The sequence below is a fragment of the Manis pentadactyla genome, chromosome 2 (assembly GCF_030020395.1).
Source record: "Manis pentadactyla isolate mManPen7 chromosome 2, mManPen7.hap1, whole genome shotgun sequence".
Taxonomy (NCBI): Eukaryota; Metazoa; Chordata; class Mammalia; order Pholidota; family Manidae; genus Manis; species Manis pentadactyla.
The window spans coordinates 214483493-214500458 of NC_080020.1; the positions used below are offsets into that span (position 1 = coordinate 214483493).

At 38.6% G+C, this 16966-nt stretch overlaps 1 protein-coding gene across 3 annotated transcripts in view; it reads right to left on the minus strand.

Annotated features, from left to right (window-relative positions):
- SLC4A1AP (solute carrier family 4 member 1 adaptor protein) overlaps nucleotides 1-16966 on the minus strand; it is a 90440-nt gene that overhangs the window by 60863 nt on the left and 12611 nt on the right. For all 3 annotated transcript variants that reach the window (XM_036903560.2, XM_057497317.1, XM_057497318.1), the window contains exons 7-13: nucleotides 12248-12317; nucleotides 11683-11869; nucleotides 7231-7342; nucleotides 4587-4821; nucleotides 2713-2799; nucleotides 1941-2002; nucleotides 470-539 (exon numbers count right to left, since the gene is read on the minus strand). In XM_036903560.2, the coding sequence (XP_036759455.2) occupies nucleotides 470-539; nucleotides 1941-2002; nucleotides 2713-2799; nucleotides 4587-4821; nucleotides 7231-7342; nucleotides 11683-11869; nucleotides 12248-12317 (823 nt within the window). The remainder of the gene's footprint in view (nucleotides 1-469; nucleotides 540-1940; nucleotides 2003-2712; nucleotides 2800-4586; nucleotides 4822-7230; nucleotides 7343-11682; nucleotides 11870-12247; nucleotides 12318-16966) is intronic.

Consider the following 16966-nt stretch of genomic DNA (forward strand, 5'->3'; position numbering starts at 1 on the left):
TAGCTCTAACAATTATCAAGATGTGGCAAATCCTACTTTATCTATTACCACTCCCCTACCTTCCCTTATCCACCCCTGGATTATTTTAAGGCAAATCCAAGATACCATTCCATTCATTAACACTTCTGTACATATTCTTAGAAGATAAGGACTTTTCCTAAAAATGTAACTCAACAGCATTCATACTTTAAAAAAAACTAACATTAATTTCCTAGCATCATCAAATGTCTAGCTAGTGTTAAAAATTATCTGACTGGCTTATCATTTTTTTAACAGTTGTTTGTTTGAATAAGAGTCCACAAATTATAGTTGACTGGTACTTCTCTTTAGATCTTTTAATTTCTACCTGTTCCCCAGAAGGGAGACTTTCAATACTCTTTCAATTTTCTTCTTTTGAACCTTAAATGTGTGTTACCTAGTCAGAAATATAAACAAATCCTGGAAGGAAAGAAAAGTAAAAACAATCTACCTTCAGGAGGCACCCACACACAGTAGTCTGGGTCATCGTCTGGATATTTGGAGGAAAGTATTGGCGGAAGCTGCAGAGAAAAGATAGGTTATTTTATTCCAAAGAATTTTAATTCTAACAATTATTGGCCCTATGGTTGTCAACAAACAGAAACTAAGAGAACAGTTTCCATTACTGATCTTGATGTAAGTAAACAAAAAACGGGGGAACATTCTCTCTCTGAACCTTGATTTTTTTTCCATAAAACCTAAACAAGTTGATTTGCAGCCAGTGAGAATGACGTTTTTTAAAAGGGACAATTAACACAGGTATGAATTCTAAATGCGTAACTGCCGTGGAGGGAAATCTGGCATTTGCCTTTTGATCTAGGTGCAGAAGAGCTAACACAGCAGGCCTGACTGCTATCTTCTGAAAGGCCCATTTGCAAGGTTGGCCCTTGACTGGCATCTGGGAACTTGGATTACAGGAAGGCTCCCACTACTCTACCTGGTAAGAGTGGCTCGCTGTGCCTAAACTTTTGTTTGTAAAAACAATGTGGTTTATGCTGAATATCTGCTTTTTTTCTTGGAGAATGGAATTTGGGTACATGCCAGGTAGGGAGTGACTATGTGATCAGTCCTTAAAAATCCTGGGCACTAATGAGTCTCTAATGAGTGTTCCTAGTTGCAAGCAACATTTCACAAGTTGTTGTAACTTGTTGCCAGAGGAACTGAGCACATGTTGCGTGAGTTCCTTCCCACTGGAAGCTTATACCTGGTTTCCTCAAAAACCACCCCATGTGCCTTTTCCCTCTGCTGACTGTGCTTGGTATCCTCTTGCTGTAGTAAACCACAGCTGTGGGTACAACAACATGCTGAGTCCTTTGAGGCCTCTAGTGAATTATTAGCCTGAAGGTGATTTTAGGGATCTCCTGACACAACCCAGCCATCTCTCTTATTGTACCCATACAAAATTATGTATACACATGGTTATTCATTATAGCACTGTTATAATGAAAGAATAGAAACAACTCAAGTGTTCATCTATAGTGAACAGGCCAAATATGTCCATACAGTAAGAAGCTCTTAGGGTATTGATATACAATGATTTCCATGATGGGTAAAAAAAAATCAAGATGTGGAATGCAGTACTTACATTCTACCTTCTATATAATAAAAAGAGGAAAATAAGAATATATTATTCAAATGTCTTTGTATGGTGTACTAGGATATGACAAAAGATTCAGAAATTAATGAGAGGTATATGAACAGCTGTAGGGAATAGGGTAGATGGAGACAAGAAAAGAGCATTCAAAAAGTAAAAATTCAAAAACAGAAATAAAAAAAGAGTTTAGACTTCTAGAAGAGGGAGTATAAGGCAGCTGGGAACTCTGCTAAGACAGTCCCTAGAGATTCACTCTTCTTGATGTGGTTCATGACAGGGGATCCATTTTTACTCCCAGAGAAGTGAAGATTATGACTGAAGTACTTACTCTGCCTGGACCAAGAGCTTTCTTTTTCTTCAGTTCATCTCTGCTTTTCTCCTGTTCATTCTCTGATAATAATTTAAGAACAAGGAAAAAAAGAGGCAATAGCTATTTCAGAATAAATAAAATAGAAAGGAAAAAGTCCTCCTAAGAGAGCCTTATAATTATCAAAGAAAACTTATAACAATCAAATTCTCAAAAGTTCCTTGTATTGCTGTAAAGACTATGTTAGGAGAGAATTTTCCCTTTGCTAATAACCATAGTTTTCAAATCCTAAGGCTATTCTACAAGCTTGAATATAATCACACCATTTGAAAACATAGAGGAAAATGGGGCTGACTCTACTATCCTAGTTTAACCATGACAGTTAAAAGCAGTAGAAAAACAGAAAGGGAAAAAAAACAGTCCTTTTAATAGGCTAACCTTTCAACCAATTTTCTTTAATAGTTTTGGAATCACTTCCATGATAGGCACATATTCAGCTCTGGGAGATGTAAAACTGTGAAGGGTTATGCAACGGCCAGAGAAACGCGTGAACACATCAGGTACTTTGTGGGTCAGGGAAAGGGAACCCTGAAGGTGGGAGTCAAGAGAGGCAAATGGGATGGCACCAAACATAAACCTCTCATGTTCCAATTCTGCCCAGGGCCCTGGCAGCATCTACCCAGTGCTGATGGGCCATTCTCGTGCTGTTTGAGGTCAGCGGCCAGCCCCTCCTCTACGACACCCGCTGGCTGCAGGGGTGCAGAGCAGCCCCAGAGTCAGCTGTACTACTTGCCTGAGGGTTCCTCACATGATGCGGTTGTCTCGTTAACCTCTTGATAATCTTTATTCTGCTCTACTAGGCTGAGTTGAGATATGTTTTCTATAAAAGAAAGAACCAAAGCATATTTTTATTATTTAATTTGTGGCCAGGAACCAAGAAAACAAACAACAACAACAAAAAAAAAATACAAGAAAAGTAAAGTACATACATAATCATCCAGTTTTACTATCATTAGCTTCAACCAACCTTAATTAGGTTTTCAATAAAAGTACCTCCAGATGTCTAACAGAGAATCACCAATTTTCCACTTTAAAAACTGGCCAACTCTGAGGTAAAACTTTTTTAACAATACTTACCAAAGGCTTAATTAAATATGTACATATTCCTTGGCTTAGCAGTTCTACTTGCAGAACATACTCAAAGAAAATAATCAGAGATGAGCACCAAAATTATATATAAACACACTTAAAATAGCAAAAATTAACAAACAACTCACATGTATAACAATAGGGAGTTGATTAAGTAAATAACAGCACATGCATGTGATGGACAGCTGTGCCTCTTATTAAAACTACATTTTAAAAGATTATTTTAAGACAGAAAAAAAAGGCTATGAAATAGTACATACAATACAATCCCAGTATTATTTTTTTTAAAAAAAGGCCTGGAGTAATCCCTAATCAGCTACAGATTAACCAACGTATCTTATCAACCCTATTTTAAAATCTGCTATTTTTACACAAACATTTACTTTGGTCCCTTAAACAAAGAAATACAATACTTACTGTTCCCCTTCCTGCCAATATGCTTCTTTACTACCTTTACAATGTGTGGATCAAAGAACCAAAGTCAGAGAAAAGGGATGCATAAGTACCTCTTGTGAAAATAGGTACTTATTCCTATAAGTACTTCGCCAATAACTAAACAAAAGGGGATGCAAAAACAAAAGATTTCCCTCTCACAGATGAGGAAACTAACTTTTCTGTTTCTCACACAACTGAGGCGATGCAAGAGAAGGTCTACAGGCCAGGCCGGGTGTTTTGATGTAGACAAGCCTGGTTTTTTTGGAAGTAGACACGTACACATTCCCGTACACATGTAATGCCAGTTTGTTCATTTTTCCTCATGCTCTGTATTTTCTGTGTAGTCTTAATGTGGCTAAGCAGTTTGGCTAACCTGCAGGAAAATAGCTCTTGCAGTTGACAAGGAATAAGAGGACACTAAAAAAGATAAACAAGGGTCTATGGGGGTGGGATTGTGGAAGAATTCTCTTTCCTTCTTTGAATTTTTCTATATAGTTTCAAGTTTCTAAAATGAACATATATTTCTTTTATAATCAGAAGAGAATACATTTATAAACCAATCAATGCCCTCATTCATCGTTTTCATCAAACTTTTGCTGAGGTGGGTGAATACTATGTGCCAGGTTCTTTGCTAGGTACCATGGACAAAAAGATGAATAAGGCATGATGCTTCCTGAGCAGTATGTCCAGTGGGTACAATTATGCTTCTGCTGTAGAGATGGGGGATAAAAATGAGTAAAGAGAAGCTTATCATAGGGCCCCCTGATCAGGCCCCATCTCCTGCCCTATTCCACCACCCTCCAATCATACAGTGGCAGCAGCTCAAGGTTGTTCCACAGCTTTCAATTTTCTATAATTCTGGAATAGACTGGAAATGACTGCCCTTATTTTGCCATGAGGATAAATGACTGGCAGGCAAAGAAAGAACAAGACAGTATGTACCCATAGTCAGCTATGTCACTTATCACAAAGTATCACAAAGTTAAAATGCACAGGCAAGAACTGGCTTTCCTTTTTCAAACCTACCCACAGTTAATGCAAATGTCCCACTGAATAACACAGGAAGGAAGGGAAACATATTACCATGGTTTTTTGCTTCTTTAGGACATGAGAGATCTGTGAGAAGACTCATTTCCGGCGCTGCTTCTGGCCCTGTCTCCTGCTGCAGCCTACTGCTCCCGGCCTCCAGTTTTTCCTTTTCATGTTCCTCCTTTGCTTTCTCTTCTTCCTCTTCCTCTTCCTCCTCCTCTTCTACTTCAGGCTCTTCCTTCATTCTCATTAGAGTTGGAGGGAGTTCTGGACGCTTGGGAGGTAACTTCTATGAGGGAAAAAAAAACATGAACAAGTAGTTCTACATAATGATAAAGAGATCGAGCTCTTCCAGGGGTTAAGCTACACGTACAGAATATCTAACCTCTCTAGGTTGATATATCCTGCACAAGTTTGCTGGAAATAGGATTTTCACAGAAAATTTTATCCACCTATGGACCCTTAACAAGTATCTTTATTAGTTTCTAGGGTCAAAAGAATGTTAAGTATGAAACACTTGAAGCTTGTAGGGAACTAAAACATTTATTCCATGTGAGTACCAGTTGCAGAAATTCTGTCCTATTACCCCCTCCTCATGATGTTAAAGGATCTTAATTCACTATAAAATCTTCTAGGAGATCAGACACACACTTCTAAGAAATAAACTATTTGTGCAGCCTTTTCATTTTAGATTTAACACAATTTCAAGGAAACAAGACATGTATATCAGGAAAACAAATCCTGAAGAAAAGAAAGACATTGCTTGAAGAATAAGGCCAATACTCTAATCAAGACCTCCCAATAAAAGTAATTATTAGAAAAGTTGATCACAGCTTAAGGAATAGAAAGAAGGTTACCAAAGTATATGTGTATAATTTTTAATATAATTTTTAAATATAGGATTTAGCTCAGTAATCCTCTAAGAAGAGCTTTTTCATAAAGAGTTTTTCTCCTAACATAAGTAATCCCACCCTCCTACCATCACAGAAAAGCCCCATTTCGGGTAAACTACATACTTACTCAGAACATAGGGCTGGGACTTCAAACCTCTGCCACCGGAGGGCAGTTTACCCTAATTGAAGATGTGGGCTGAAATGTGTCTCCTCAATTCATATGTTGAAGTCCCAACCAACTCAGAATGTAACCGTATTTGAAGATAAAGTTTTTAAAGAGGTGATTAAGTTCAGATAAAACTCTTAGGGTGGGGCCCTAATCCAATTATTCTTGTCCTTATAAGAGGGAGAGACATCAGGGGATGCAAGTGTCCAGAGGGGTACCCATGTGAAGAGGCAGCAAGAAGGCAGCCATCCCCAAGCCAAGGAAAGAGGCCTCAGAGGAGAGCATCCCTGCTGGCACGTGGATCTTGGGCTCCGAGCCTCCAGAACTGTGAGAAAATACATTTCTGTGGTTTAAGCCAGTCTGTAGTATTTTGTTTTGGCAGCTCTAGCACACTAATACACAAGGTTCGACTCCTTAGGATGATGAAAACCTTTTAAAAGCTGAATCTTTAATAGGGATGTACAGAAAGCAAAAGCATTAATCAGTGAAGTCTTAGAGGATAGCTGAAAGATCACAAAATTCAAGAGACAGAAGACCTGGATTTGATTACCAGTCTAGTTATTTAATGATGGTATGATCTTTTATCTGAGGTCTTTGACCCCATTTCCTCACCTGTGAGAGGTATTGACTGCCCATATATAAGGTGTTGGAAGGATTAAATGAAGTAAGGAAAACCACATAGCAGAGCCAGGTGCATTAGACTGTTACTAACAAATACCAGTTGAGGGAATATTACATCTATCTACCAGGAAAAAAGGATTTAAGGCAGGACACCCTTTTTTATATGCAACATTCACCACCAATTAACAAAATGGTGTTCTAATTTACAAGTCATTTACATGCAAATTGATTGGCATGAATTGATTCATCAATTCTTTTTCTTTTTGAGCGGGCATCTCTCATGTTTATTGATCATGTGGTTGTTAACAACAATAAAATTCTGTATAGGGGGCTCAATGCACAATCATTAATCAACCCCATACCTAATTCTCAACAGTCTCCAATCTTCTGAAGCATGATGAACAAGTTTTTACATGGTGAACAAGTTCTTACATAGTGAATAAGTTCTTACATGATGAACAGTGCAAGGGCAGTCATCACAGAAACTTTCGGTTTTGATCACACATCATGAACTATAAACAATCAGGTCAATTATTATTCGTTTGATTTTTATGTGAATCCCACATTTCTCCCTTATTATTATTATTATTTTTAATAAAATGCTGAAGTGGTAGGTAGATGCAAGATAAAGGTAGAAAACATAGTTTAGTGCTGTAAGAGGGCAAATGTAGATGATCAGGTGTGTGCCTACAGACTAAGTATTAATCCAAGCTAGACAAGGGCAACAAAACATCCACGGATGCAGAAGATTTCTCTCAATACAGGGGGGGTGAGGTTCTAAGCCTCACCTCTGTTGATCCCCAATTTCTCACCTGATGACCCCCATTGATTCATCAATTCTTGATAATCCTAAACTGAGAAAAACCCAAGAACTGAGTCCTGGGAAACATGCGACCCCACCAAGCCCACACAGCTTTTTCATATTCCTACAGAATGAGTCGTTTGAGCTTTGACTAGAGTAAAATTAGCTCAAAATAACTCAAGGGCTAAAAGTTTAACAACTTGACCCACAACTTACCCCTACTGTTCCAGTTTTTAATTTGAATTTGCTTCCTCCTTTCATGGCACCAAAGAGAGGCAATGTAAGCTTTTTAGCTTTGTTTTCTGCATCTGTAGCCTGACTTTCAGTCCTAGGAAGAAAGAATAATTATACATATCTATTCCAGTGAGGCCAAGTTTTATCTAAAAACATCATGGCACTGATAAGGAAACTTTTGGCAAAACAAAAATTTCCACAAAATGAGCATCTAAGCATACACCAAGAAAAAAGAGGTGTTCAGGCTAGCAGAGTTTGAATGGAAGACAACATGCTGAACATCACAGAGCTATTATGGGCAAGATGAGGTGGCTACCTCAGTCTAGCAACCTACAACGTGCTACGTGACTTCACATTCATAAACTGAACCTTCCAGTACAAAGGTCATTGGCAAAAGAATATGTATGCATGACACCCATTCCCACTAAGCGACAGAATATAGATCGACGGTGAAAAGCCCTATTATCCACCAACTTCTGAAGAGGACTCACAGTGCCTAACTTACCTGGAGGCCACACTTACTGTAACCACACACAACAGCCCTGAGCACAGAAGTTAAAAAAAGTGTGTGGCAGGGGCAAGAAGCAGGACACCCCGTGTAGTGAGAAATGAGGAAGACATGAGAGACTGTACAATTGGTGAGCTTGTCAACATTCTCACTGGCTGGACAGTTACAAAAGCCAAGCCCACGAGGGCAAAGCTGAGGAGAACAGAACGAGATTGTGGAAGTTAGAAAAGAGGAATAGAAAAGGAAAAAAGAACAGAGCAAAAAAAAAGGGTGGCAGCTGAGTTGACAAGACCTTTAGAGAGTAAGCAAAGGTGACAATGATTAGATGACGTGAGGAGACAAAGGAAAAAAGTCCTATGCTCTCTTCACACTGACCACAGGACAGCCCTACATGCTGGAATGTAAGCACAGCACCGGCCCTCCTGACTACAGTGACCCACACAAGACACTGACTACCCTGCTCCGCCCGGAAGCCTCATTTGCCACTACTGCCTGCTTTTATCTAAGCCTTACTCCCTCAGCAGTGCTCTTGGGCCTAGCCTCACTCCCTTCTCTCTTCCAGGGACAGACCATTGCCTTGCTAAGGCCACCAGAGGAATCCTGCCTGCCTGGTCTTAAAGACCCTTTGCCAAATCATTATCCTCCACAGCCCCTCCCCGCAGGCCTCAGAATGGTTCTGGCACAGAAAGACAAAGGCAAGAGCAACAGATATTTTTCAGCTCCATTACATAGCCTGGCTGGCATGAAGGACATGCAAAGACACCCAAAGGAAATGAAGAAGCAGAAGATGGAGTCACAGTCAAGAGTTGCCTGTTGGGAATGGGGATGGAGTTAGGTAGGAAGTTTGGACATTCAACCCTCAAGTAAGACGAGGAGAGAAAAGACACACAGCATCTGAAAGCCAGTATCTAAAGTAGGAAAGGGAGGAGAAACTAGGCAGGCACACAGTCAGCAGGAGGGGCAGCTCTGGAGGAAGCTGATATACATCTTCTAGCTCAGAACAACTTGTAATTTTTAGCTTGACAAGTCGGCCCTGCAGAGCTGGAAGTAAAACAGTTCAGTTGTTTCCCCTGGACTATGCCTCCTGAGTTTTTACCTTTCTCCACAAAAATGGTGTTACAAATAGTTGCTAGGAATAACAGAAATGGGAAAACTTATGACGATGATGACAACAATGACAGGTACGTGTCAGCACTTGGGGAAGTGCTGTCCATTTAACCCTTGTGACATCATTACCTCTAATTTACAGATGAGGAAAGCGAAGATCAGAGAAGGTACATAACTTGACTCAAAATGCCCAAAAGTAACTGATACAGCTGAGAAGGAAACCCCGGAAGTCTAACTCTGCTAACCTGCCTCCTCACTGCTGGTAACTCAAAAATGATTTGGACTGATCTATGAGTTACGGTATTAAATATCCAAACTACACAAAATCTTTAAACAAAACTCGTAATTTGGGGATAAATCTTCTGAACAAACCCAGTAATTCTGGCGATAAATGATCAAGGGCTCCTAAAATATTTTCTCTCTACATCTCAGTGTGAGGAGGTAGGCCTCAGTATCTAGATAGTGCTCTGGGCAGTGCCCCCAGCATCAAGTCACAGGTTTTGTACACAGTGGTGAGGGGCTGAATAAATGCTTCCTGACTATCTGAAGTGGTGCTGCCCAACAGAACTTTCTGCAAAGATGGAAATATCCTAGGCCTGCACTGTCCAATACAGTGACCACTAGCCACATGTGGCTACTGAGCACTTGATATGTGGTTAGTGTGACTGAGGAACTGAATTTTTTATTTTGTTTAATTTCAATACCATATGTGACTATACTAGACAGCACAGATCTAAAGAAAACAAGAAACTTTCTACAGTTAACTACCTTCACAGGTGATTGCGCCCATCTAGGCAGTACCACTTTTTGAGATGCCCATCTGGATTATGCTCCTTGGGGGCTGCTTGTTTCTACAACAAACAACTCAACATTTTCAAAGCCTGTTGAGACCACATAGAACAAAACTTTTAAATATTGTCAAGTTGAAAGATTGGATCTCTCTTCCACACACACACCCAACACTGGCCAACCCACACACCCACGCCCACACGCACTAATAAATACTAGCCAAGTCCACGGGCAAATTATTATCAAAATCTTGTGTATGAATTACTCAAAAATCCTCTAGATGTCTGCAAATGGATTTGGTTTAACCTCTTTCAGTAACTTCCCCAAAACCAAAGTTAACAAAATCAACTTCAGGGGATTATGGTTTTTCCCCTTTTAAAGGAAGAAATTCCACTTTAAAAAAAAGTATTAAAATATATTAAGCAATTGTCAACTGGTTCTTAAGAGTGACAGATACAGGCATTAAAATGACACTCTCAAATCTTTTCATTTGTGGTTTTAAAATAATAGATAAAAGATGGTATTACATTTTAGTATTTCTATTTCTCTTATTACAAGTGAGGTTGAGCACCTTTTTACATAGTTAAGAGCTATGTGTTTCTTTTTCAGCAGCCTGTTAGTTTTTACCCTTTGCCCATTTTTCTCTTTGGTGGATCGTTGTGTACTTATCATTCATACATCTTTATACATTAGAGAAATTAGCCTTTTGTGCATGCAACTCTTTAGGAGGTCTACTTGGTCCTAAAAGATGATATAAAAAGTTCAGAGCCTTCCAATGAAATAGGAATCAATACATTTTTCTTTAAAAATCCTGTAGCAGCTGGGCATAGAAGCCACAGGGCATAAATATGCAAAGAAGTAAAAAGCTAACCTTTTCAAACAATAAGGCTTCTCTCTCACTTACCAACTTCACATTTCCCTGTATGGCCCCGGAAGATGACTGGTTAGCCAGAGACGGGTAAGATTCCTCAAGGGAGGAACAACCTAAGACAGGCACAGTCGCAGGGGGGCCATCAGGTGAGAAATTGGGGATCAACAGAGGTGAGGCTTAGAACCTCACCCCCCCGTTCTGAGAGAAATCTTCTGCATACGTGGATGTTTTATTGCCCTGGTCTAGCTTGGATTAACACATAGTCTACAGGCACACACCTGATCATCTACATGTGCTCTCTTACAACACTAAACTATGTTTTCTACCTTTATCTTGTATCTACCTACCACTTCAGCATTTTATTAAAAATAATAATAATAAAGAGAGAAATGTGGTATCCACATATAAATCAAGTGTAGAAACCAAATGAGTATTCATATTTGAACTGACTGTTTAGAGTTCATAATGCATGAGCAAAACCGAAAGTTTCTGTGATGACTGCCCTTGTACTGTTCACTATGTAACTTATTCATTATGTAAGAATTTGTCCTACATGTAAGAACTTGTTTGTTATGCCTCAGAAGATTGGAGACTGATGAAAATTAGGCTTGGGGTGGATTAATGATTGTGCATTGAGCATTGACTCCCCTATACAGAATTTTATTGTCGTTAACAACCATTTGATCAATAAATATGAGAGATGCCCTCACAAAAAAAAAAAAAAAAAAAAGGACAGACTTCCAATGGTAAAATAAATAAGTAACCGGGATGTAATGTATAGCATAAGGAATATAGTCAAGATATTGTAACAGCTTGGTAGGGTGATAGCTGGAACCTAGAATTATGTATCTAAATGTTCTACCACTGTGTTGTACACTTGAAACTAATGTAATGTAATACTGTGCGTCAACTACCCTTCAATAAAAAATAATTATTTAAAAAAAAAAAAAAATCCTGTAGCAGCAAAAAAAAAAAATCCTGTAGCCAGCTACATTTCACCAATGACATAGGTTACTCAATGAAACCACTGCCTTCTGTAAAGGGCTTTTTATATTTTATTTCTATTCTGTAGTGATTATCTAAGAAAATAAAGCTATAATTCAAAATGTTATCTATGCAAAGATGTTTATTTAAAATTTCAAGTATAACTGAGACTTACTTTTTCAGTTCTGGAATCTCTGCTGGCTTTACAATTTTTATCAACCCTTTAAGTCTCTGTTGTTCTTTTCTCAGTTCAAAAGTTCTCAGGTGAAGTTTCTTCCGAGACACGCCATCTAATGTACTGCCTGATTTAATTTCTGACATGAACGCATCTAAAGAGTCCTGAGATGGCGACTCTGAGAGAGCTGTCCAAGAAAGGAATAATACATGTTAAGAAAGATGGCCCTAAAAATTTTTTAATTCAGCCAAAGTTTCCATAGAAAACTCACTAATATAAAACTGGACAGAGGACATTACTGATATTAGGAAAATGGAAACAGGTTATAGCTGGAAGACTTGGGATATTGCTTTGCCTCAATGGGTTTCATTCCCCTCATCTATTAAATAAAGAGGTTAAATCAAATAATTTATAATGTTCTTTCTATTTTTTAAATGCTATGCTCCTCCTTAGAAAGGCTGAATATTCTGTATGATATATCTTATTAACCAGTGGAGCCTCCGGGCCTAGCAGTGCACTACATATGGCAGAGGCTCCATGGATATTTAATGAGATATTACCTTACCTTTGCTTGAGGCTTTCAGTCTCTCAGAAATTTCAGTGAGTTCCCTTTCAGCATCATTTAATTTTGCAACCTGTAACATCCACATTCACAGAGTGAGTAAATGTTTTTCTTCTTTCAAAATATGGCAGCTTTGCTTATCTTCCTCCTCATATTTTCACTATCTACAACTTTTAAGAGGGTTAATTCAAATATCAAGTTAAATGTGCTCCTTATGAAGTGAACATTTTCCATTTGTGTATTTAATTCTAACTGAATTGATTTCTGAATTAAAGAACTCAGTATTTAGGATCAGATTAAAGATGACAGATTAGGAAGGCAAGACAGAAACCTCCTCCCAAAAACACATAAAAGAGGAAAATACAGCATACATAACTAGACCTGCAAAGGACCTGAAGACTGCAGAACAGACTCCAACACATGAGGCAGAAGAGAGGACCATGCAGGAAAGGGTGAGGCAGCAAAGCCAAGATCAAGCAGGACCCAAGCCCTCCCCACACACCAACCTACAGGTGGGAGAAAGAGGAACGGAGCAGGGAGGGGTAGGAAACCAGGAGCGCTGCACACCTGGCCTGGAGATCTGCTCTGGGAGCACAAGCCTCCATTACACTGGGTTCTGGTGATTATCAGGACTGGACACCAAGGGCAGATGGAACACCCTGGGAGGCTGAGACTCTAGCCAGTGTGGAGGGAAAACATGCTCCACCAGCCCTGGGACCCAAAGCAGAGGCAGAAGTTTGAAAGACTTTCCAGCAGTGGGAGGGGTACCAGAAATGAGGGTTGGACAGAACTCTCTCCTTAGGACAAAGGGCAGGTGGAGGACACCTCCCCAACCCTTCCTCTGCCCAACAGATCGGGAACTCTCAGGAGCTCCAGACGCTCCATCCCCCTTGCTGGCAACACAGCCCCGAGACACCTCTGTGAGTGCTGCCAGAAACCAACCCATTTGGCCCAGCAGCAGAATCATACTTTGCTGCCCATCAGGTAGAGGGAGACTCTCATAGCTTGCTTGGCTCCACTTCAGCCCAACCAGAGAGGTGCCTGGAGGAGCCAGGCCCAACAGCTTCTTCCTCCCTGATGCTGTCCAAACTTGGTGATGTGTGTCCAGCTGGGGAACAGCATATCGGTCTGCCCACCCTATTAATCCTGCAGCCCTGCCATTGCTGCAGGCCAGGCAGAGGGCAGCCCCACCCACAGAGAGCTCTACAGAGATTCCTGAGCTGATCAGGAAGACAGCATCTCAAGTAAACTTCCCACCCAGCCTTAGATCACTACCGAAGCCAGGCAGAAAGGTGCCCTGCCCACAGCATGCCAACCACTGGGGCCCCTGTAAAAGAGAACCAGGCACTAGACAGTAAAGAATCTTGAGCTCTGGGCACCAAGCAAATCTTCTTCATAAAGCTATTACTCTATAGGCCAGAAAGCATAGCAGAGACATCTAATACAAAGGAAGAAACACAGAATCCCTGACAAAATGAGCAGGCAGAGGGATTTGATCCAATCAAAACTACAAGAGAGAACCCCAGAAAGACTGACAAATGAAACAGAGATCATCAATCTTCTTGATAAAGATTTCAAAATTAAAGTCATAAACATGCTCACAGGTTTACAGAAGAGTATTCACAATCTCAGGGAGGACATCAACAAAGAGATAGAAAACCTGAAAAAGAGCCATCCAGAGCTGAAGAATACAGTATCTGAAATGAAACATACAATGGAGGGATTTAAAATCAGATTAGATCATGTAAAGGAGATGGTAAATTAAATAGAAATTAGAGAACAGGAAAACAAGCTGAGAAACAGAGAGTAAAAAAGATCTCTAGGAATGAAAGAATAATAAGAGAGCTATATGTCCAATCCAAATGAAACTATATTCACATACTAGGATTATCAGAAGGAGAAGAGAATGATAAAGGGGTAGAAAGTATCTTTAAGATAGTAATTGTTGAAAACTTTCCCAATCTGGGAAGGAAATAGACATTCACATCATGGAAGCACAGAGATCCCCTAACAAAAGGACCCCCAACAAGACAACACCAAGACATATAATAATTAAAATAGCAAAGATCAAGGATAAGGGGAGAGTGTTGAAAGCAGCCAGAGAAAAAAGATTACCTATAAAGGAAATCCCATCAAACTATCAGCAGACTTCTCAACAGAAACTCTACAGACCAGAGGGAGTGGCATGCTATATTTAATGTACTGAAACAAAAGGGCCTCCAACCAAGAATCCTCCACCTGACTAAGATTATCTTTTAAATTTGAAGCAAGGACTAAACGATTTCCAGATAAACAAAGTTGAAGGAAGTCACCACCACTAAGCCAGTCTTACATGATATGTTAAAGGAATTGCTGTAGATGGAAATACCCTAACACTAAATAGCTTTCACCAGTGAAAATAAACACACAGTAAAAGTAGACCAACTAATTACTAAGTGAGTACAAAATTAAAACAAAAGAAGCAAAATCAACTATACACAAAATCAGTCAAGGGAAAGATAAAAAATGCAGATTATGACACCTAATACAAAAAAATGTGGAGGAGGAAGAAGAAGAAGGAAAAAAGAGTACCTTTAGATTGTGATTGAAATAGAGTAATCAACAATTTAAGATAGACTATTATATACTAAAGAAGCTATCCTTGAACCTTTGGTAACCATAAAACTAAAGCCTACAATAAATACACAAAAATAAGTAAATAAAATTTAAAAACAGAGAGAAATCCATTACAACACTAAAGAAAACCATCAGTAACAAGAGAAGAATATAAGAGATGAAAAAAAGAACAGAGAGGAGATATAAAAAACAACAGAAAACAATTAATAAAATGGCAAGAAGAACATATCTATCAATAATCACCTTAAATGTAAATGGAATGAATGCACCAATCACAAGACACAGAGTGACAGAACGGATAAGGAAACAAGACTCATCTATATGCTGCCTACAAAAGACTCACCTCAAACCCAAAGACATACACAGACTAAAAGTGAAGGGATGGAAAAAGATATTCCATACAAGTAATAGGGAGAAAAAAAGCAGGAGTCAGTAGTAATTAAATCAGACAAAACTGATTTTCAAAACAAAGGAAGTAACAAGAGACATAATGATAAAGGGATCAGTCCAACAAGAGGATATAACCACTATAAGTATCTATGCACCCAACAGAGGAGCACCTAAGTACGTAAAACAAATACTAACCAAATTAAAGGAGGAAATAGATTGCAACACATTCATTTTAGGAGACTTTAACACACCACTCACATCAATAGACAGATCAACCTGACAGAAAATAAATAAAGAAACCAAGGCACTGAACAATATATTAGATCAATTGTTTACAGAACACTCCAACCAAAAACAGCAGGATACACATTTTCCTCAAGTGTACATGGAATATTCCCCAGAACAGATCATATACTAGGCCACAAGAAAAGCCTCAATAAATTCAAAAAGATTGAACTTGTATCAAGCAGCTTCTCAGACCACAATGGTATGAAACTAGAAATAAATTACACAAAGAAAAAAAAAAGACTTACAAACACGTGGAGGCTAAACAACATGCTTTCAAATAATTAATGGGTCAATGAAAAAATTAAAATAGAAATCAAGTAATACATGGAGACAAATGAAAACAAAAACACAACAGCCCAAAATCTGTGGGACGTGGCAAAGGCAGTTCTAAGAGGAAAGTACATAGCAATACAGGCTTACCTCAAGAAATAAGAACAATCCCAAATAAACAGTCTAAAATCACAATTAAAGAAACTAGCAAAAGAAGAATAAATGAAACCCAAAGTCAGTAAAAGGAGGGACATAATAAAGATCAGACCAGAAATAGATAGAGAAGAATAAAACAATAGAAAAAAAAATCAATGAAACCAGGAGCTGGTTCTTTGATAAAATAAACAAAATAGATAAACCCCTAGCCAGACTTACCAAGAAAAAAAAAAGAGTGCACACACAAACAGAATCAGAATGAAGAAGGAGTAATGTATACCACAGAAATACAAAAAATTATTAAAGAATACTATGAAAAATTATATGCCAATGAATTGGATAACTTAGAAGAAATGGACAACTTCCTAGAAAAATACAATCTTCCAAGACTGACCCAGCAAGAAACAGAAAATCTGAACAAACCAATTAACAGCAATGAAATCAAACTAGTAATCAAAAAACCTCCCAAAAACAAAATTCCAGGTACAGATGGTTCACAGCCAAATTCCACAAAACATTTAAAGAGCTAGTACCCATCCTTCTTAAATCATTCCAAAAAGTTGAGGAGGGAATACTTCCAAACTCATTCTATGAAGCCACCATCACTCTAATACCAAAACCAGATGAAGACACCACAAAAAAAGAAAATTACAGACCAATATCCCAGATGAACATAGATGCAAAAATACTCAACAAAATATTAGCAAGCCAAATCCAAAAATACATCAAAAAGATCATCCATCATAACCTAGTGGGATTTATTCCAGGGTTGCAAGGATGGTGTATTATTTATAAATCCATCAACATCATACACATTAACAAAAAGAAGGATAAAAATAACATGATCATCTCAATAGATGCTGAAAAAGCATTTGACAAAATTCAACATCCATTCATGATAAAAATTCTCAACAAAATGGGTATAGAGGGTATGTACCTCAACATAGTAAAGGCCATGTATAATTAACTCACAGCCAACATTATACTTAATAGCAAAGAAAA